The sequence below is a fragment of the Archocentrus centrarchus genome, chromosome 11 (assembly GCF_007364275.1).
Source record: "Archocentrus centrarchus isolate MPI-CPG fArcCen1 chromosome 11, fArcCen1, whole genome shotgun sequence".
NCBI lineage: Eukaryota > Metazoa > Chordata > Actinopteri > Cichliformes > Cichlidae > Archocentrus > Archocentrus centrarchus.
This window is the reverse complement of record NC_044356.1, coordinates 8251921-8274083: the sequence shown is the minus strand read 5'-3', so window position 1 is coordinate 8274083 and position 22163 is coordinate 8251921. Positions and strand designations below refer to the sequence as shown.

Sequence of the window (22163 nt, the reverse complement as noted above, 5' to 3'; positions counted from 1 at the left end):
GCCGCTCTAAATGGGTTTTTGAACTCTGCCGCTCTCCGTACTGCTAAAGGGTAATCATAACAACAGCATCGCGCCGTCAGACTCGGTCAACAAAAACGGAACGAAGAGGAGAGCAGAGGTGGTTGTTACCTGGAAAAAAAGGCAACAGGAGCTCAGGCTGAGCGTCGGTTAGAGTTAGTGCGTTGTTTTTAATGAACAAACACAACAGGTATTTAGAAAAGCGGGCCGATTTATAATGTTTAAAACTCTGTAAGCTGCGAAAGAAAATGCGTTTCTTCATCTACGCAAAGCTCCTCTGAATTTACAAATGGATTCGGGAAAAGTTGCGCACAGAAGAAAGCTGGGAAGCCCTGTGATCGGTCTGAGAGCACCCCAGAAGAGTCAGCACCTTCAGGGGGTGAGCAGTTTAAAAATGTGTCTTCTGGCAGCGTTAGAGTGTAATAACATCTGATGTACGGGTCCTAAATCATCAACAGGTGTTGCTGTTGAAACCTTTATGCGCTCGCCGGCCACCTCATTAGGGACACCTGTTCAGCTGCGCCTTAACGCAACTATCTAATCAGCAAATCACGTTACCAGTTCAGTGTATTTAGGCATGTAGACTCGGTCAGGATGATCTGCTGAAGTTCAAACTGAGCATCAGAATGAGGGAGAAAGGTGATTTAAGTGACTTTGAATGTGGCATGGCTGTTGGTGCCAGGTAGGCTGCTTTGAATATTTTAGAACCTGCTCATCTACTGGGATTTTCCCACACCACAATCTCTAGGGATTAGAGAGGATGGTCCCCAAAAGAGAAAATATCCAGTGAGCAGCAGTTCTCTGGGTAAAAATGCTTTATTCATGTCAGAGGTCAGAGGAGAATGGCCAGACTGCTTCAAGCTGATAGGAAGGCAACAGTAAGTCAGATAATAAGAAGTTACAACCAAGATATGCTGAAGAGCATCTGTGAGTGTACAACACGTTGAACCTTGAAGCAGATGGGCTACAGCAGCAGAAGACCACACTGGGTCCACTCCTGTAAGCTAAGAACAGGAAACTGAGCCTCCAATTTGCACAGCTTCACCAAAATTGAACAATTAAAGACTGGAAAAACATTGCCTGGTCTTGTGAGTCTCAGTTTCTGCTGTGACATTCACATGATAGGGTCAGACATTGGCATAAACTACAGGAAGGCATGTATTAATGGCTCAGGTTGGAGGTGGTGGTGTAATGGTGTGGGGAAGAGTTCCTTGGCACAATTTGGGCCCCTTAATAGTGAATAGAATAGAATAGAATGCCTTTATTTGTGATTATACAGAATGTACAATGAGATTGGATACCAATACAACACCAGCTGAGTGTTGTAAAAACAACACAGCCTACCCGGGTGTTGCTGCTCACCACGTCCATCTCTTTATGTACTCGTGTACTGATGGCTGCTTCCCCAGGACAGCGTGCCATGTCACAAAGCTCAGATCATCTCAAACTGGTTTCTTGAACATGAAAAATGAGTTTACTGTACTGAAATGGACCCACAGTCAGATTCACATCATAGATCTGCAGCGTCTGTGTGATGCTGTCATGATGATGAGTTAGGAGTGAGACTCACTATTGCTCCTGTGACATGCACAGTGCTACAGGAAACCTCGTGAGCAAACAACTCTGAATAAATGTATTTTTAATGAATCAGACCCGGTCAGTAAAGAAACTTGTTACAAAATGTCTCTTATAGCCTATGATACAATAAGTGATAAAGTAAAAAAAAAATATTTTCTTCACATGAGATAAATAAGTTATACAAGTTATAATATTACTGATTAGTTAACATGATTTTTTTTCTTTAGTAAAGGGCGTGTTTATTTTGAGTTTATTATATCTCTTAACAATGGTTACCAAAAATAACCTTTTACCACAAAACATGAAGTTAAGCTTAACCATGATGAGTGTTTAAAAGCCAAGAACCCTTAAAAATAAATAGAACACATGATAGAAAATATTCCTTTATTTGTATTTTCCTCAAAGCTCCTGGAATAACTTTCCAGTCTGAACTGTAACCTAAATGTCTCTCCAGGTCAGTGCTAAAAGTCTTGACCTCAGTAAGGTGATTCGTCTTCTTGAAGATCCTTTGACTGTAAGTTAAACTTGAATATATTCCTCTTTTTTTCTGCTTTACATGATTTTATGAAATGTATTTAATCCATCTGTTTTTACTAAAGACTAACTTGAAGGAAAGGCACCTTTTTGTCCTGAAGAAACTACTGAAGAAAAGCCAAATTGGCTTCGTATCCTTTCACTTTTTCCTCATACTGTAGACTGTCTTTCCAAGAAGGCCCTCTCTTTTGCTGAGTAATCCCTGTCGGGCGTCACACGCAGCAGCACATTGTCAAATTTTCCCTCATTATGGTCCCACACTGCAGCGCTGGAAATAGATGTGCTTTCACACAGCACGAACACAAAGCCAAACGTTAGTCCCGAGGCTCTAATTTACCGCTGCGTTACTCTTTCTGTCAGTGTTTTCTGTGTTCACAAATAACCTCAGTTATCATGTTGACCCATCACCCCCTCTCTGGGCTTTAGCTCTGTACGAGCCAAAAAGGTTAGACTTCTTTAACTGTCTGAAGCTTTTAAAGGAGCTGATGGGCATTGCTAAAATACTCAACATCTGCGCCCAGAAGGCGACAGATCATCCTGAATATGTGCCCGTTCTGTGTGAAGCTCTCACGATCTGTCGGTAAGAAACTCTTGCAAGATGACAGCTTAAATTTTAGCTCGCAAGATGATCTGATCATCAGAGCGCTGCTCTTTTCCATCCCAGGCTTCCCTTCCTGAAGGAGAAGGCGTCTGACGAGCTGACCTACGCTCAGGACGTCACGGAGTTTCTCTCTCAGATGGGTAATAAAGGGACATTTTCACAGACTGGCCAATCACAGCTGCTTTAACTTCATTTACACGCAGGTGGAAACGATGGTTTTCAAACGCATACAAAAAATAAATAGTCGTGTTATCTGTAAGTTGAGGAATAAAATAAAAATTGATTTCAAAATTGTCAAACATCACATGATTCCAGCATCTCAATGTGAAACATTTCCATTATTTTGAATCAGTTTTTATGAATGATTTTGAGGTTTTCACTACATGTCTCATCATCAGTTCTTTCCAAAGCTAATGCTCATAATGATTTTAGAGGGAATCAGTGAAGAGGCAGGGCTTTGTGCAGTTTAACTCAGTCCAGTTTTAGTGTTCTTCTGATGAGGGCGACGCTGACAGTTGTGTTTCTCTCGGCAGGGTGTCTGATGAGGGTGTCCGATGCTGAAGTGAGGCGGCACGTGGTTGAATGTGTGAAATCGTTCTACGGCTCCGTGGCTCCCAAACAGATGCTCGATGGTACGGACGGTACCAAACGAAAGCCTCGGACTTTCCCCTCTAACAACCGATTTTCTAGACTTTCCCTAAGTGAGGCTCTGTCGTGGCGTCTGTGATGGCATGCTTGTGCTTTTCTTAGTTCTGTTATTTCCTTTTCTCTCCACTTGTTTTCTTCATATGTTCTTTATTAGAATTTGATATAGAAACATAACAGAGCTTACAGATGTGCCCGGTGGTCTACGAGGACGTTCAGGGTTGAGAGTCGAGCCGTGTAATGTTTAGCTTGTATAATGTTTACCAAAATCACCGTCTGAGTTTGTCAGTTTTTGAGCTCATCAGAGCACAAGATGAACAGTCAGCAGATCATTAAAGGGTCATTCCACATAAAATCAGTCAAGTCTGAGAAAGGATCCCAGCGGATCTCCCCAGAATCCAATACATTTTGTACAATAACTGCAGTATTCCATGCAAAGTTTTACTGTCACGTGATGAAGTACATGTGGGGGGTGGGGGGGTTGAAATGTAATGCTTTTACTTCACATTTTTTCCAGCATGAGAGCAGCCTGGCATTTTAAGGGCTGAAAAACACAAAACGACACCACAATCAACCCAGTCCAGGGATCCCAATCTAAAGCCAAACCAATATATAACCAACTTTGAGTATCATGGGATATATCATAGTTTTAAACGGCACCAGTTTAATGATGTAGAGTAAGAGAAATAAGCACTGGTACCCTATTTTTCTAATAATTCACTGGAGAAAAGCTTAAAAAGAGCATTTTGGGTCGACTTTCAGGGGTCATATGACCATGTGGATTCTGTGTCTGTCAACACAAGTTATCGCCTTTGAAAAGGCTCATTTTTACCTTTATTTTGACACCAGGTTCATCTTCTAGCCACGATTATTTATTTAAAAGATAAGGAACTACAAAGTGTCAAACTTTGGGCCACTGCTCTGCACTTTGAGGGCCTGTAACAGAAAAAAATCATAGTATTTCCATGACTTCATTAATAATCAGCTGATTCTGAGGGGCTCCAGTGAGAGGCGCTCACAGATTTGTGTTTGTAATCTTTCCTGAGTGGAACATAAATGTGTGCACCAGAGTTTCACTGCAATCTATTCAGTCTGGTCATTTATTAAAGCATCAAATAGCTAAAATCCAAAATGTGAACCTCATGAAGGCGTCAGAAGAAAAGTCCTAGTCTGATGATCATGAATATCTGCACAGTGTTTGATGGAAAAATCATCCAATAATTGGTGAGATAGTTTAGTCTGGATTAAAGTTCCAGAAATCCACGTTTAGTCAGATTCTGATTTTTATTTTCCTCCGTTTGTGTTCTTTTGTTCTGTCATGAATTTTGCTTAAAGTTGATTCTTTTTGAGTTATCAGTGTTATATTTTTGTTCCTTGATGTTGACCTAAGAGTCCAAATATGGAGCTTTTAGTAAGTCACATCATTTAAAGTGATAAATCAATAATTAAAAATATGTATGGTTTCCTTCCTATAGTTCTGCCTGACATTTAGGAATTTCTTGCTGTGTTCAATAATGTTTCTGCTGCAGGCCTCCAGCCAACCTCTCCAGGCTACAGGCTGCAGCTGCTGGAGCGCAGTGAGCTGGCTCAGACACTTCTCCTCTCCATGGCCACTCTGGAGAACCAGCCCACCATCAAACTGCAGCTCCTTCAGACCCTTCAGATCCTCTCCAGTGCCTCCGGTCAGTTAATGATGTTACTACAGATCCAGTGAGGGAGGGGAGGAGTCAGTACAGCAGATGACCTCCTTCATTAGAGAAAGTAGCTAGCCCTTAAGAGCATAAATCAGACACACGATGATTATGAGTGTCCCCGTTTCAATGTCAGCAGGTCACTGGGTTCTTTTATTATTATTCACGTCTACCTTTCATTTTAAAACTGCAGATATGAACTGTTCTTCCATTCTGCTCGCACGGGGAGCAGAGACAGTATGTCTCCACATGAACGAACCCGACCCCACCGGCCAGGTCCTGTTCCGCTCCTCCGAGATCCTCTGGAACCTGCTGGAGAGAGGCGACGAGGAGGAGGTCGCCGCTCAGCTCGGCAGCCTGGAGTGTGTCCTGTACGAACGTCCTCCTTCCTTTAAGATGCTTCTGAATGTGCCTGATGCAGGGGTGTCTGCAGGATGCTTTAGATGAGGGGGGGGGGGGGCACAAACCAGTCTGGAGGGGCCCCGTGTAAAAATCTGAAAATTGTGCTTAGAAAACACTGGGCATTATTTTTCAGGTTTTTGTGCAGTGCCCTGATGTAGGTTACACTGCACAAAAGGCTGAAAATTGTAGATTTCAATAACAGTATTATTATTATAAAATATTGCATTTTATAATCAGAAACTTTTCTGCAGTTGTTCCTGAAGGGGACTCCCAAATGGATTCTATTAAAAGCATATAGATCAGCAGTGTCAAACTCATGAGCCACACACAGCCCAACTTGATCTCAGCAGGGGCAGGACTCAGAGACAGGATGAAACTAGACTTCAGCTTTATTTCCTGATAAAAAAGCTGGACGGGACCAGCAGCAAAAGCTAGGTAACTTACTTAAAGTCAGATACGAGCGCACAGACGCCAAAGACAACACAACAATGAACAGAGAAAACCTCAGGGCTTAAATGTAAAAGGGATAATGAGGGGAGTGGAGGCAGCCTGGGAACACAGGTGAGCAGACCGTCAAAATAAAACAGGGAGCAAGACAAACAAAGGAAGCGAGACGAGGAAACAGACACAGACTTGACACAACACACCGGGAAACAGTGGGGAACTAGTGATCACAACATAACCTGTAACACAGGAAGCTCTTAAAAGGAAAACGAAACTCAAATTAAAGTCCAACCTAAAAATCTGGGTCACCACGACAGCAAGAAGGAAATATCTTTAATTATATTAATGAAAAAAATGCACGCTTCCTTGTTTCCCCTTTCTTTAAGTGTAAGGAAGTAAATTCTGAAAATGTTCATTTGAGTCATAGCCAAGATTTGAAAGAGACCCTTAACTTCATTACTTTAAAAATCTGCCCGACAACAACAGGTATTTTTTCCAGTTAAATTATTTTTGATGATAAACAGTGTGATATATGAGCCGGATTCGACCCTTTGATTTATGGTTTGTGTATAATTTGACTCTGTTAGCTGTGTGTTCCTTACACGTCAGGCTCTCACTCCTGATTTTTGTCCTCATTTGTGTGTCAGCTCCCTGAAAGAAGCGTTTTCCCACCTGCTGCTCTCCGGCTGTGGACACTCAGACCTCCAGCTCAGAAACGATCTGCTCGTGATCACCACTCTCGTCGCAGAAAGTCCAGACTCTCAGCTTATTGTGAGTGCGGGGCTGTTAAATTAACAGCAGTGTCTGATGATTTTATACGTTTTTTTTTAAATGTGCAGTGTTTCTGATTTTCAGGAGAGTTTCTTTGCCAAACAGCTCGTGGCTTTCAGCACATTTCCAGAGCGTGAGGCCACTATTTCCTCTAAATTTAACATACATTTGATTATTTATGTGTACAGTTGCACCTTTTGTGAAAATCTTTTTTTTTTTTTATGTTTTAGTGAAAATTCACAACCCTTTGGTCCACAACCTGAAGCTCTCCTACAGTAAGGAAGACCTGAAAATGAAGAAGCTGCTGCTGAATCTGCTGGTTATTATGTCGCGGGACTTGGCCGCCCTGCAGGTCAGTCACACGGTCACCCCGGGAGGTCTTTAAAGTTTGGACAACTTGACTGATGAGTGCGAGCTTTCTTCTCTCAGCTTTATAGAGAAGAACGAGTCATGTTGGCTCTGCTGACGCTCATGAAGCCGCCTGACGCCTCCTCGCCTGAGCTCCAGTCGGGGTCGCGTCCGTGGTCCGCTGCGCAGAGTGAGGAGCTCCAGCTGCAGGCGCTGGCCACGCTCGCCACCGTTGCTCCTCTCATGCTGGACGAGTACATGTCCTGTGAGGGAAACACCTGTCTGCTGCTCCTGCTGGACTGGTGCAGCGGGCAAGGTCAGGAATCTAAAAGGTTAAAGGTCAAATCAGAGTGTATTTGAACTGAACGCTGTCACTGATGCGCTCACCTTCTGTCATTGCCGTGATTTGCTGTGCAACATTTAAACTGTAAACACTTCCTCAAACTCTTCAGCGTCTTTTATCTCTTAAATACATGTTTTTAACGGAACTGTCAGTTTAACTGTTTTCACAGCTTACAAACTAATCAAACCCCAAACTATGAATAAAAAAACGCTCTCAAGGATCAGGTGTTTCCTCTGAGAGGGAAAACAGGCACGAGTGGTCACCTGGTTTTTATTTTTAATAATGGATGTAAGTGTGAGCCTAACAGCACCTGTTGGAGGGAATAATCATGCGTGGACAAATAAATACAGTTTTAGCAGAAGGCGTCTCATTATGCCCGTCCTGGCTTCTCCTCGTTGACTCTCTGTAAATTTTAAAATCGATTTTATGGTTTTAGCGATCACTTTTAAAGCATGTCCGGCTCTGCTTGACCTCCACGTGAGCCCGGTTGCAGCCTCGGCCGTGTCAGGTGTGTCCCTCATGGCTGCTCCAATGTCAAAGCTTACTGTAAATCAAAAGATGACCGTGCTCTTCACCATCAGTACCTCCCAGGCTTTGAGATGACCCACCCGAGGAGTAAATTTTTATGGTTGATTCATTACTAAAAATACGATTTCTATTGATGCTACCAAAGTTACAGAACCATTTGAGCTACACCAGATCACAGTCAGACAGACTGTGTAATCAGATAAATTGAAGGTCATTGTTAGCCTCACCATGAGTAGTTGAAAGGTCACCCTAAGGCATGTAATGTGGGCTCACATGTGGGATTACTTGACAGCAACTCCGACTCTCTCACAATGTTTCTGCCCTTTGGTGCTCTAAGTAACATCATTTCAGTTGTTTAATCAGGTTTGAGGACTTTCTCATTTTCTGTGATGTTGTAAAACTGTAAACAAGGCTGAGCAGTCAGTCCACAGTCAGCAAGTATATTTTTGATCTTCTCTCCTTTATTTCAGATTCTTACTTTGGCCACGGTCACAGCGTCCACGCCGCCGGAGGCAGAGGCAGCAAGAAGGCTCAGATGCGGCACTGCATCCGAGTGTTGAGGTCAATGACATCTCTGGGTGAAGAGACTATAAATCAGGACCTTTGTGATCAGGGAACCATCAACCAGCTTCTGGGTGACTGGACTGGACACACTTCATCTCAAACTGCTCAATATCATGAATTCAGTGAAGTCAAAGCTGCGGTGTTTTCTCAGGAATCTTGATGCAGATGGAAGCGGGTCCTGATGATGATGATGATGTCATCGCTGTGGAGATAAAGTCAGACATTCAAGTGATCCTTTCAACGCTGTGTGAGACCGACATGCACAGAAAGGTTAAGCTCGTATTACTAACTCACTAATTAACCTGATGAATTGCAGAAACCGTGGCAGAGCCAGTCATTTCTGATTAAAACTACATGAATGTTGTAAGAATGTGTTCTCACCATAATCTGAGGCCAGATTTTTTTTTCCTGCCAAAGTTAAAGAAACTTAAAATTTCTTCACATTTCATATCAATATTTACATATTTTGCTATAAAGTCAGAACTATTATAGCTTATTATCTCGTACAGTCATCCCACAAACAAAGACTTTTCCCCTGAATGAATAAATATGCTTGAGTTTTTGTGAATAATCTGACGAGTATCCGGTGATTGTGTGTTCGGATGCTGCCTGCGCTGCAGGAACTGTTCGGCTCCGAGGGAGTCGAGATGGCAGTTCACTTCCTGAGAAAAGGCTCGGACAAGTTCTACAGCGGCCTCGGACACAACAAGCTCCTCCTCTCCACAGTGGACTGTGTGTGGTTAGTTCAGCACACTTTATTATTTATTTATTGATATTTTGTCATGTTTCCACTGCGGGAGGCAAAGCAGAGGACCCCAATACAAGACTCTGGAGGCTCGAACTATGTTTAACTTAAACTTTATTTCTTAAGCACAGGAAAAACTAAGCTGGATGGGAGCCAGCTAAACAAAAACTCAAACACAAAGCACGCAGCAGGTAATCCGAACATAAGTGATGGTTACACTGACCAGGATGTGACAAAAGCAGACAATAAATACACAAGGGCTAATGAGGGGAGTGACAACAGGTGGGATCACAGCTGAACATACTTTCAGAGACACGACGAGGGGAAGCAAAACTAAACACTAAGTATAGGGAACACGAGACTGTCACAATAAAACAGGAAGTAACTAAACATGGTGCATGCAGCCTTAACACAGAGGTAACCTAAACACCAAACAGAAGGAAACAACGGGAAGGGAAATTAAAGACAAAAAGGGGCCATGACACGGGGACAAAACAGACACAGGTACACAGGGAAACCAGAATGATACAAATATACAAATAACTATAACAACTATAACCAAAAACAGAATACAAAACTACAACTAACTGGGAAGCCAATAATGAAAAACTAGTAAACGCAGCCAGAAATATAACAAAAAACAGAACTTCACTAAAAGAGCTCAAAACACTGGCCACTGGCCCAGGACCATGACATATTTCTTCTATGTTCAACAATATGTTTGTGTTTCGTTAAAGAAACAGAAATAGAGCAGAAAAAATGAACACAGAACAAACAAAATACAAGAAAAGCATCATTGACTTGATGCATGCTCAGTAATCTCGGGAAGGAAATCCCAGAAAGTTGACTGAGTTTGTCTGGATGCAGCACTTTCAGTGGGAAAAATGTTTCAGCGCTCATCCAAGTAACTTCTTCAATACAGCTTCCCCAGCCTTACAGTATAGCTGCATAACAACCAAAACCGGCACCTTTGTCTAACAATGAGCCATGAGCTCTGGTTCATGATCGTTAACGTATCATTATTATTGATCAGTAGGGGATGAGTACTGTTCACAGAGAACTGGGGAATGGCTGATTACTGCCAGACCTGTTGAATCAAGAAATCACTAAAACAGAAGCTGTCTGACAAAGTGAAGCAGGTCTCAAAAGGTCAAAAGCAGGTTTGCCATCCTGCTTAATCACAGGTTGTTTGGTTTCCCCAGCGTATAATTCAATCCTCACTTAACTGCGTACGCTATTTATGCTGGGGGACCCAATCCTTGGGGGTCTTGAAAGCCACAGAGACACAGTGTTTGGAAAAAATGTGTCTCAGATGTTCCGATACTCCTGACGCGTGAGGGATCGCCAGTTGTTTTCATTCAGGCGGCGGTTATCCTTCTTCTCTCCTAGATTGCCTGGAGCGTTCTTTAGGGACTTTTTCCAGCTTTGACAGATGCTGATCTGGGATCATGGCGTTTACTCAGGGCCGTGTTCAGCTTCCCCAGCTGTGGGGATGATGTTCTCTGCAGTGTCTTGATAACAGTTTGTGCGCCAACTATCAGTCGTCCTGAAGAATTGGGATCAAGACTTTTTTTCTTTTTTTTTTTGTCTTCTACAAATGAGAAAGCTCCTGTTGATGTGGCCTCTCTCCCATCAGGTCCTGTATTGTGGGCTGCTACACCACAGAAGATTACTTTCTGGTTAAAGATGGGGTGTTTCATCTCCTCGACTTACTCAGTGTGAGTAAAGGTTCCCTGAAGTTACTGTTGAGGCTTTAAAATTCTCCTTTTTCCTGCATTTGTTTTATGATAAAAAGCAGGCTTTCAGCTGTTCTGTGTTAAATGTAGTTCTTATTAGGCAGAACAAATGTCTGATATCTAATTGTTTGGGTATTTCTTCTTCAGACTAGCCCCAGGTGTGTACACGGCATCGTCCTCGCCACCCTGCTAGAGTTATGCGACAACCCGAACACCGTATCCCATATCCTGACCTGGAGGAACGGCAACGGACAGACGGCTCCCAGACTCCTGCTGCAGCTGTGGAGGGAGGAAGAGGAGGAGCTGGGCGTTCATCGGAACAAACACGGAGGCATCACAGGTCAGTCTGCAAGTTTAACCTAAAGAGGAAATGATGAGGCTGTGAGGAGAAACCGATGAAGATAAATGTTGGCAGTCACAGTGGAACTTAAAATCCAGCCATTTGTCATCATCCAGACATTCAGATCATTACAGCGATGACCTGAGAGAGTTCAACTTATTCTTTCAGTGAGTGTTAAACAGAATCAAAGTGCTTTTTGAGTTATCTGCTACACTAAGTGGTCAATGTTTGTACCAAATTAGTGATGCAGTGAAAACTATCCTGGAAGTCTGTGCTGCCTTTTTGGTGTCATTTACAGGCACACTTTCCTCTGCTGTCTGTGACACAGCATCATTCCTGTTTCCCCACTTGTGGTTTGTCAGCATCAGCCTTTACTGTGCCTCTGATTGGCTCTGACAGACATTTTTCCATAACCCTATCTGTAACATTTAAAAAAAAAAAATGCAGATTTATTGATATTTCACACAAACAGACACAAGGAGAGCTTCTACGAGAGCTAGCTAACTGGAACAAAAACACATTAACGTGAGGGAGGACGCAACGAGGAGCAGAAGAAAACTGAGGGCTTAAATACACACAAAGAGAACAGAAACAGCATTGTTCAACAGTTTTTCTCAGAGACCCATAAGAAAAAGAAGGAGGGGCTCAGATTAGTGCTGCTCCACATCGAGAGGAGCCAGTTGAGGTGGTTCAGGTATCTGACTGGGATGCCTTTTGGGCGCCTCTTGGATGAGGTGTTCCAGGCATGTCCTACCAGGAGGAGACCCCGGGGCAGACCCAGGACACGCTGGAGCGATTATATCTCTCGGCTGGCCTGGGAACATCTTGGGGTCCCTCTGGACGAGCTGGTGGAGGTGGCTGGGGAGAGGGAGGTCTGGGCTTCTCTGCTTAGGCTGCTGCCTCCACGACCCGGCCCCGGATAAGCAGAAGAGGATGGATGGAGAAAAAACACAGACTTGAAATGGAGATCAGGAAATCCAGGAATGAAATCAAGGAAACCAGCCAGAAACTATAAGAAAAGCATTCAAACTCAAAGCTGCAAAATCCCATAATAACTTAACACATGAACAAAAGATGAAAGTCCAAAAAACTGAAAACACTGGGTCACTGGTAAAAATGAGCTTTTGGGGTTTTTTTTTTCATAACATATAGTCTGTGTAATCTGGTGTATTTCTCTCTGTTGCTTTTGTTTTACCTTGAAGATCCTCAGAGGCCCGTCCTGACACATTTCCAGCCTGATGACCCTCAGCCTTCATTTCCTGCCAACCTGCCGAGCGCTGCAGTGCTGGAGATGTCAGAGAACCTGCGGTCAAAGATTTACTCCATCTTCTGCAAACTTGGTAACTGAACAGTTACACATAGTATAAACTATATTTGAAAGATTGGTTCAGAATTTATTTTAGCAAATTCTTTGAAATCATTTGTAGCTCCTCCTGTGGATCAATTTTAGACAATTGCATATTTAGGCATATAAAAAAAAAAATCACTGTTATTAATGTGTTGTTTAGCTTCTTGTAGCCTGTGAAGCCGTGTTCAGTTTATGTCTTAGTGATTTTGAAATATCCTCTCATGATGTGTTGTGTTGGTTATATTTGCATGTTATTGTCTAATCAGAACATCCAAAATGTTTCCTTTCAGGCTTTCAGGAGCTTCCTGGATTGTTGGCCAAAGATTATGTGACTCTGACCATCATCAGGAGATATCTAGACTTGAAGGTAAAAAGTGAGGGAAAATTGTGTTAATGCTTCATACAATAGTGTAAGTAGCCTTTTGAAAATCACGCTTTGGTGTGCCTAGATCTTAAGAAACTGTTGGGAATTTTTTATCACTTTGATATTGGTATTTATTGCTACTATTGTTGTATCATTTATTAACAATTAAATCAGTCACACACTGGATTAATGCACACTGTGTGCTTTAAATTAGTAGGACAAAGCTGAGACCTGTTAAATCTATTTCTCATTTATGCTTAAGGCCTTGGTGGGATTCAGGAACATCTTTGGTTCACATGATATTGTGACCTCATGTTGTATTTTAGGTAACTTTATGACAAGTGGGCCCCAAGAGTTGAGTTCTGCAGACCCACCTGTGTTTGTGTAACATGAATTAGTGAGGGGATAAACTGTAGCTTAGTGGGGATTGTCCTGTCTCTGCATCTTTGTCTGTCTCTTTGTTTCTCCCCTGATCTGAGAAATGTTTATGATTCGGTTAAACAAATTTCATCAGGATTGACTGATTGTTACACCAGCGTCATAATGTGAAAGGCATGAGTGCAGGTTTTAATGAAGAGTCAAATACATACGTTTACAGTCTGTCTGATCAGGGATAACATTAAGACCACCTGCCTAACATTGTTTTGCCCCCCCCCCCCCCCCCTCCTTTCTGCTGACACAACACTGACCTGCTTATGACCCCATGAGAGCTCTGAAGGTGTGCTGTGGTATCTGCACAAGATATTAGCAACAGATCCTTGAAGTGCTGTAAGGTGTGAGGTGGGACCTTCATGGATCAGACTGGTTTGTCCAGCACATCCCACAGGTGCTCAATTAGATTGAAATCAGGGGAATTTGGAGGACAAGTCAACACCTCAAACTCATTGCTGTGCTTCTCAAACCATTCCTGAACCAATTTTAGCTTTGTGGCAGGGACCATTATCCTGCTGAAAAAGGCCCCAGCCATCAGGGAATACTGTTTTCATGAAAGGGTGTACATGCTCTGCAACAATGCTTAGCACAATGCACTGTGTATTCTGGCACCTTTCTCTCAGAACCAGCATTAACCTTTTCCACTCTGGGAAAATAGGCTGTAGGATGCAGCCCGAGTCTGCCTGCAGAGGAAACTAAAGTAACTTGTCCTCACCACTGTCAAAAGGTGTGCTCCACAATAATTCAATTCAGTTTTATTTATATAGCACCAAATCACAGCAAACAGTCGCCTCGAGGCACTGCAAGCTAAAGACACTACAGAACAAATCCAAAGAATCAAAACGACCCCCTATGAGCAGCATTTGGCGACAGTGGGAAGGAAAAACTCCCTTTAACAGGAAGAAACCTCCAGCAGAACCAGGCTCAGTGAGGGGCAGTCATCTGCTGAGGGGGGGGAGAGACAGGACACAAGATAGCGACTTCATTCCCATATTTCAGATTGAGATGCTTTGGCATGACCTTGGTCTTTTGCCTGTGAAGACCCCTGCCTGTTTTTACTCTTCAGGTGTTTCAGGTCTTTGGTGGGCAGGGCAGGAATCATCAGTACCAACTGGGAACACCTGGGCCATATGTTCCCAGGCTATAAATCTGAGGCAGGAACTTCTTTCTGGGTGCTGTGCACCAGCCTGTTGCCAATATGTTTTGTGTTATCTTTGTTTCCTTTAGGTTTTTGTTATTTGGTGCATTTGCAACACTTACAAACATCTCTACACACATGCACACCCTACTGGCTTCCACACCTCATCTGTCTTTAGTTCTGTTTAAGTTTGTTGAATAAAATCCTTTTAAAATGGCAAATGGTGTGTCCACCCTTTTTGTCATGGCCTTACGAGCCAGGTTGTGACATGCCCCAGTGTTTTCTATTCATTCTTTCAAGTCCTGTTCTTGCAGGGACCGCTCTGCAAGAACAGGACTTGGTTAGCACTGTTGGTTAGCACTCCCAGCCAGAAGGTCCTGGGTTTGAATCCACCTTGGCCCAGATATGAGTTTGCATTGTCTCCCCGTGTCTGTGTGGGTTTTCTCCAGTTATAGAAAGAACACCTTTATTGTCATCATACAGAATATACCATGAGATTGGAGATTGTACAGTGATCCTCTGGTTTCCTCCCACAGTCCAGAGACATGCAGTTACTGTGGTAATGTTAATTGTGATTCTAAATTGCTCATAGGTGTGAAGGGTTGTCTGTCTCTGTGTGTTGGCTCTGCAACAGGCTGGCGACCTGTACAGGGTGTACCCTGCCTCTCGCCCTATGACAGCTGGGATAGGCTCCAATGAAATGAGAGCAAATGAAAAAGTCGTTGGGGTGGTACAAGAAACAAGGGATTAAGTTTTAAATTTTGGTGATGATCCAGCTCACACTCTGGATCCAAGATGTTGTGAAAAGATTCTTTACCGTTGTGCGTCTGGGACAACATTCACGTATTTGCGTTTTTTTTTTTTTTTTTTAATAGATGGACAAAAGTTAGTTTTGAGCCAAAAATGTGGGAAACTTTGTGGAAATATTCCTTAGCTACCCAAGAACATGATTTCAGTTTCAAGGTCAAATGTCAAGGTCACCCCATCACTGGTCAAATTGTAAAATACCTATCTCAGGGAATTTTTCATCTATCACAATGAAATTTGGTACTGAGGGATACGATGGCGTTCTCTGTAACATGACATAACCCGACATCGTCATGACGTTTCTTTTGATGTCATGACGCCATTGGTCAAAATGTGCTTTTTCATTATAACTCAAACTATTCATCTCAGACACTATTTACAAAGATTTACATTTTAAAATCTTCATCGAATTCTTCATCTTCCAGGTTCTGTACAATTGCTTACGTATGTGTAAATATGACAATGATCAATGGTAATATTTATTAGAAAACCTTTTTAAAATATCACTGTGGCTGCAGCAGCACGGCTGCCTCGCTAGCCTGGACCCTGAAGTGTTTTGCACTCAACACACATTAGTAAAACTAAGGTCTTGAGTCCAAAGAATCTTCTTTTGTATCTTTACTAAAAAAAAGCAAGAAACAAAACATAAAGGAGAATCTTGACCTTTCTAATCTAACTACATTTTACAGTGTGTAGTGCAGTGTAGGTCGAAAAATTGTGTCACTCTAAGGTCCAGTGACTTCCAGTGCATTTTCTCCTACCTCCTACCAGTATACAAAGATATTATAACATCATAACCACCAAATTATTATTCCTGCAAATTATTAGTGACAGATTAATAATACTACTGCAAACAGAATTACTTATACTTACCAAAATATATTTTCCCAAATGTATACTATTATTTTAAAAAGAAATGGCTTCAACAATCACTGATATGTCATTTAACCACACTTAACAGAGTTGTGGAAGCATTTTGATGATTCTAAATAATCACACGCAGAGATGCAAAAATATAGTTTAAGAGTTTATTTAAAGATTAAAGTAGTTTAAAAATAAAAAAGGTTAAAGTTGGGCAGGGATCCTCAAGTCCAGGCCTCGAGGTCCAGTGTCCTGCAACTTTTAGATGTGTCTCTGCTTCAACACACCTGAAGTAGGGGGAAAAATGAAGGAGAGAAAAAAGAGAGGAAAGATAAGATCCCAGCAATCAGAATATGATCCCCTATGAGCAAGCTCTGGGCGACAGTGGGGAGGAAAAACTCCCTTCTTAAAGGAAGAAACCTCCAGCAGAACCAGGCTCAGGGAGGGGCGGCCATCTGCTGAGACCGGCTGGGGTGAAAGGAAAGAGAGGAAGGATAGTAGGAAAGGTAGAGAGGAGGAGGAAGAGGAGGCTTAATCCTCAGGTTGAGCTGAGCAGCAGAACCACGACCAGAGGCAACATCGTCGGTTTTCATTCTGTTCTTGCCTTTTCAGCTTCTTTGCCTCTTTTTCCTGTCGTTTCTGCTCTTTTTTTGCTTCTTTCTCTCGAATTTTCTGCTGTTTTCTTTCTTCCTCTTCTCGTTTTTTCACCTGCTTCTCTAAATCTTTCTCTTTGGCTTTCACCAGTTTTTCTTCTATTTTAACTTTCTTTTTCAGGAGCTTCTTTATTTCATTATTATCATTATCTATGTCTGACTCTCCAAGCTGCAAATTTATCACTTCCAGCAGGTTCATTGTCTCTTGTTGTGTCTTTAAGAGCTCTGCTCTGTCAGTCTTTTTCTCCTGAATGTCTTTCTGCACTTCTGTAAGTGCTTTCAGTGCCTGACTTACTTTCTGACATTCCTGCTGCTGTCCATGCAGACCTTTCTTTTCCTCCTCCAGCTGTTTTTCTTCATTGAATTTTTTCTTTTCTTCCTTAAAAATTTTCCTTTCTTCTTGAAGCTTTTTGGTGGCCTTTCTCAACCTTTTTTGCATTCTATAGACCTCCCTGTGCTCATCCATCAGATTTTTATTTTCTTCTTGGAGAGCCAGCATCCCCTGCTCCACCATCTCTCTGTGTGCTGCCTCATTCCAGTCAGCCTCGGCTTTCTGAAGGCGTTCAACTTTGGCAAAGAGACTCCTGTTCTTGTGTTTCAGGTTCAGGATTTTCTTGTCTGCCTCATTCCACTCAGCCTGGGCTTTCTGAAGGTGTGCAACTTTGGCAGAGAGACTCTTGTTCTCATGTTTCCGGTTCAGGATTTCCTTGTCTGCCTCACTCCACTGAGCCTGGGCTTTCTGAAGGTGTGCAACTTTGGCAGAGAGACTCTTGTTCTCATGTTTCAGGTTCAGGATTTCCTTGTCTGCCTCATTCCACTGAGCCTCTGCTTTCTGAAGGTGTGCAACTTTGGCAGAGAGACTCTTGTTCTCATGTTTCAGGTTCAGGATTTCCTTGTCTGCCTCATTCCACTGAGCCTCGGCTTTCTGAAGGTGTGCAACTTTGGCAGACAGAATCTTGTTCTCATGTTTCAGGTTCAGGAATTCCTTGTCTGCCTCACTCCACTCAGCCTGGGCTTTCTGAAGGTGTGCAACTTTGGCAAACAGAATCTTGTTCTCATGTTTCAGGTTCAGGATGTCCTCGTCTGCCTCATTACACTGAGCCTCGGCTTTCTGAAGGCGTTCAACTTTGGCAAATAGAATCTCGTTCTCCTGTTGTAGGTTCAGGATTTCCTCATCTGCCTCATTCCACTGAGCCTCGACTTCCTGAAGGCGTGCAACTTTGGCAGACAAAATCATGTTCTCAAATTTCAGGATCAGGATTTCCTCGTGTGTGTCATTCCACAGAGCCTCGGCTTTCTGAAGGCGTTCAACTTTGACAGACAAAGTCTCGTTCTCCTGTTTCAGGTTCACGATTTCACTGTCCCTCTGCTGAAGCTGCTCTTTCAGCCTCTTCATTTCCAGTTCAAAGTCCCTATTCTCTTCCTGAGCCTCTGAACAAACCTGGTCCCCTCGCTCCTCCGTTTTGGATTCTAGCAGTGAGGTCAGCTTGATGATTTGCTCTTTATTTGCTGCTACTTCATCATTTAGCTTTCCCATTTGAATCTCATACTCGTCCAGCTTGGTTTGCATGTTTGCCCTTTGGACCTGCAGCTTGTTGATGTACAATTTTAATCTCTTGGCTTCCTCCTTTAATTCATCTCTTTCAGAAATGACTTCATGATAATTCTGAATTGTGCTGATATCAAGTATACATTCTTGCCTACAACACAACAATTCAGAGTTTTGGTGCTCATTACTCATGTTTGACATTTTAATGAGAAACACAATGGTATGTCTGGTATAAGAATCAGATAATATCTGGTTTTGTCTGCACAAAAACAAAATTCGTTGTGAATGGCTTTTGACTGTATCCACTTGAAGTGTGTGTCCAGTATGCAGGCTGCCCTTACCTACAGGATTTCTCGGAATGTGTCGGTCCTTTGAACCTTTGACTAAGATGACGTCATCATCTTGCGTTTGCTGTTTGGAACAGGCCCAGCCTACAAAAACATTCCATGCCCCGCCCATTGAGAATGGAGCCCCACCCACCTTACGCTTGACTTCCTCCCTGTCAGCACTGTTGCCACCTTAGAGAATTTGTCGCTAGATTTAGCGGATTTTCAGACCCCGCTACAGACTTTTTTTGTTGTTGTTGGGGGGTTTTTTTGTTTTTTTTTTTTTTTGTTTTTTTTACAAGAAGTGACTAGCGACAAATTTAGCGAGTTTTCCCAGTGACATCGGCGACTTTTGGAGAGTTTTTTGTTAACCTGAAATCCTCCGCTATCGCCGTGTTTTGTGTACATACAGCCTTCATATTGCGTCCGTTCGTACGCTTTGGCATCGCCCGGACCCCCAAGAGTACCTGGCTGTTGGTTTGTACCGTAGGTCACGTGACGTTAATAGCGGAAGTGGGTCTGTTCGTGGCCTCGTGATGCAGCCGGTGACTACAACTCGGCATTGTATCTTTTCTGTTTAGATTTTAATAGCACAGCTGCGAGTCTTTTCTTAGGAAAGAAAAAAGCATTTATTTATTTTAGGAGCATTATTATTTAAATATGCCAGTGGTTTATTTTTGAGCAATTTCTCCTGTACATCTACAGCTAAATGTTAATAAAAGTGTCTTTGTGACATTTGGGTCATTAGCTTTGACTCAGAAGTGCCTTTTTGTTTATACCTTTGGGAAGAAAAAATATCAAGATATAGTTCATATATCACCATTCAGGTAAAAAAAAATTGAGATATTATTTTATGAACTATAAGAACCCTCAACATAGCGCTGAGTTATGCGCTATGTATGAGAATGTTGTGACGTCCCTTCTTACCTCAAGTAAGCCTCTGTATGAAACCAGCTCACATGGTATCAAGCCAGGCTGCAATGACTGTAGGAGAGCTTCATGGAGAGGCCAGAAGGGCTCTTAATACATGTGTACCCCGCTCACTGAGAGGAGGGAGGTTATGTTTGTTTATCTTTCTGCCTCTTAGCAATATAACTGATAATGTTTTGAACCAAAATTAATGAAACTTTGTGGAAATATTTCCTAGGGCCCCAAGAACATGTGATTAGTTTCAAGGTCATTGATAGTTTTTAGAACATTTTAAAAATCTCTCACCATCGGAGAGGACAATTACTTTCCCACACAGGGCCAAGTAGGTCTGGACTGCATTTTCTATTTGCTCAGGTTATCTTTGTCTAATATTATAATTAGTTTGATGATCTGAAATACTCAAGTGTGGCAAAGATGCAAAAAAGCTAAGAAATCAGGAAGGGAGTGAGGACTTTTTCCCAGCACTGTGAAGAAAAGTCCTTGAGTCGAGTTGTACATAAACCCAGATAACACTGAGGTATCTGTCTGTCACGGTGCTGCAGGTCGGTGAGGTGTGGGCCGAGATCAGCAGGGAACTGAGCGTGGACGGCGTGAGGCCAGTTAGCCCCGACCGGGAGGCTCTGAGCAACATCTGTAAGACTGCAGAGGACACCGCAAGAAGGCTCATGGAGGAACAAAACAGCATCCTGGGGCACCATCAGGAGGAGGACGTCAGCGAGGAGGAGCTCACATACACAGAGGTGCTGAGAGTAAAACAGTGGAAACGCCTCACCTGAAACTTCCACCTTTTATGCCACACACATCACATTCTTTTTTCCTTCATGAACTTCTGTACAGATCAGATTTATTTCCACATGCATAACAAATCAGTCCAGGTTTTCAGATCTATTCATTTCTTTAGTTTATTTTAATATATGTTTTCCTTTGGGACATCTTTGTTTTAATAATGATTTTGTGTCTTTTTTAATCCCAGATGAAGTCTCGCTGGAAGCAAAAGGAGTTCATTGCCAAATCATGGGAAGATTACGTTTCCAGGACTTCAAACTATGAGACCTTAAAGGTTGAAATATTTTAACTACAACCATGAATTCTCCCAATTATTAACAATAATATCTGCATTCTCATCATAAGTTGCGAGAGTATATTTTTGTTATGATCTTTGAATGCAGGAAGTAAAAGCACAGAGGGAAAAGGACGCTGAATCATCCAGAGCTAAACCAAAGGACGAGGGCGCTGCTCTTCATCCTGCAGAGGTCTCCCATTAAAACACTGCTTTATTTCATTTCTATGACTTTTATCCACAGAAGACTGAAAGTGTTTTAGTCAGACGAGCTCAAACCTCCAGTGTGTGTTGGTTCAGTCGGACTTTCTGACAAATGATGAAACCTTTCGTGATGTTTGCCAGTCACCCTCCTACATATCTGCAGATCTCACTTCACTTGTTTAAGAACAGATGAGATGTGCTTTATTGATCCCAAACTTATTAAACTCCTTTGTTGTATCCATTAAATCTAAGTTAAGCTAGTTGTTACTTTGTTGCACTTATCAAAGATCTTCACTGGTGTTGAACAAAGCATAAAATCATCTGCACCCAAACTGCATTCAGAGGTTTTATGAACTCAGAGGAAAGACTTAAAGAAGCTGGGCTTAGAGCCAATGGTGATGATGGAGGTTGTGTAGTTCATTTCAAAGTTAATTTAAAATCAGATATTAGGGTGGTAACAAATTTAAAACTGAAGTTTTGGTGAAATCTATTTGGAAATGTTTTGCCATTTAGAAGATGCTCTGTAAAAAGTTCAGGTGGATAAAGATTTGCTCTGAAATGTTAAAAATCAAGGCGAGTGACTGACCATTGTCTTGATGTGCTGCTCTGCTGTGTTTCAGCATTTCATCGGGCACGTGATTGCAGTAGAGAGCACAGGCGCTCAGGGTCCCGCAGGAGTGAAGGTGACCCTGGTCAGAGCTCCAGTCAGGGCCACGGGTCAGGACAGAGGGCCGCCAACACGTCCAAACCCAGACGCCGCCAGCACCGGATCATCCAGAGACTGACGGGACCAAAGACGCTGGTTTAATGCAAGCTGTTTACACTGTTATTGTAACGGCATTTTATTTTCTTTATTGTGCTGTGAATCCATAAATCTAAACTCTGTGTAAGAGCGCATTAATGTGTTTTATATGTGTAGAGTAGAGAGACCAGGACCCAGTTGCTGGATGTAGTTTGAAGTTTGAAAAAGTGAGTTTTAATAGCTTAAAATTTCAAAATAACCAAAGCAAGAATATGGAACTTTTTTTTTTTTTTTACAAATAAAATAAATAAGAAATAAATCCAATCAAAATATCAGTTTTCTTTTCAATTCAATTTTATTTATATAGCATCAAATCATAACAAACAGTCGCCTCAGGGTGCTTTATATTGTAGGTAAAGACCCTACAATAATACAGAGAAAACCCAACAGTCAAAATGACC

At 42.3% G+C, this 22163-nt stretch overlaps 1 protein-coding gene across 4 annotated transcripts; it reads left to right on the top strand.

The window, feature by feature from the left end:
- The first annotated feature begins 36 nt into the window (after positions 1-36).
- Positions 37-22023, top strand: LOC115787903 (cilia- and flagella-associated protein 69-like). Of its 4 annotated transcripts, none has more exons than XM_030740694.1 (23): positions 39-397; positions 2051-2110; positions 2196-2261; positions 2601-2710; positions 2795-2871; positions 3265-3363; positions 4906-5058; positions 5261-5438; positions 6561-6684; positions 6769-6817; positions 6915-7036; positions 7114-7348; positions 8374-8538; positions 8619-8737; positions 9088-9206; positions 10849-10930; positions 11096-11288; positions 12491-12628; positions 12927-13003; positions 20239-20436; positions 20670-20756; positions 20866-20949; positions 21581-22023. In XM_030740694.1, exons 1-23 carry the CDS (start codon positions 308-310, stop codon positions 21743-21745), a joined length of 2790 nt encoding a protein of 929 aa, XP_030596554.1. In that variant the 5' UTR covers positions 39-307; the 3' UTR covers positions 21746-22023. The 4 variants fall into 4 exon arrangements, with proteins under 4 accessions (XP_030596555.1, XP_030596553.1, XP_030596554.1 ...); XM_030740692.1 differs by having other exon boundaries at positions 3265-3432; XM_030740693.1 differs by lacking the exon at positions 2196-2261 and having other exon boundaries at positions 38-397; positions 3265-3432.
- The last annotated feature ends 140 nt before the right edge of the window (positions 22024-22163 follow it).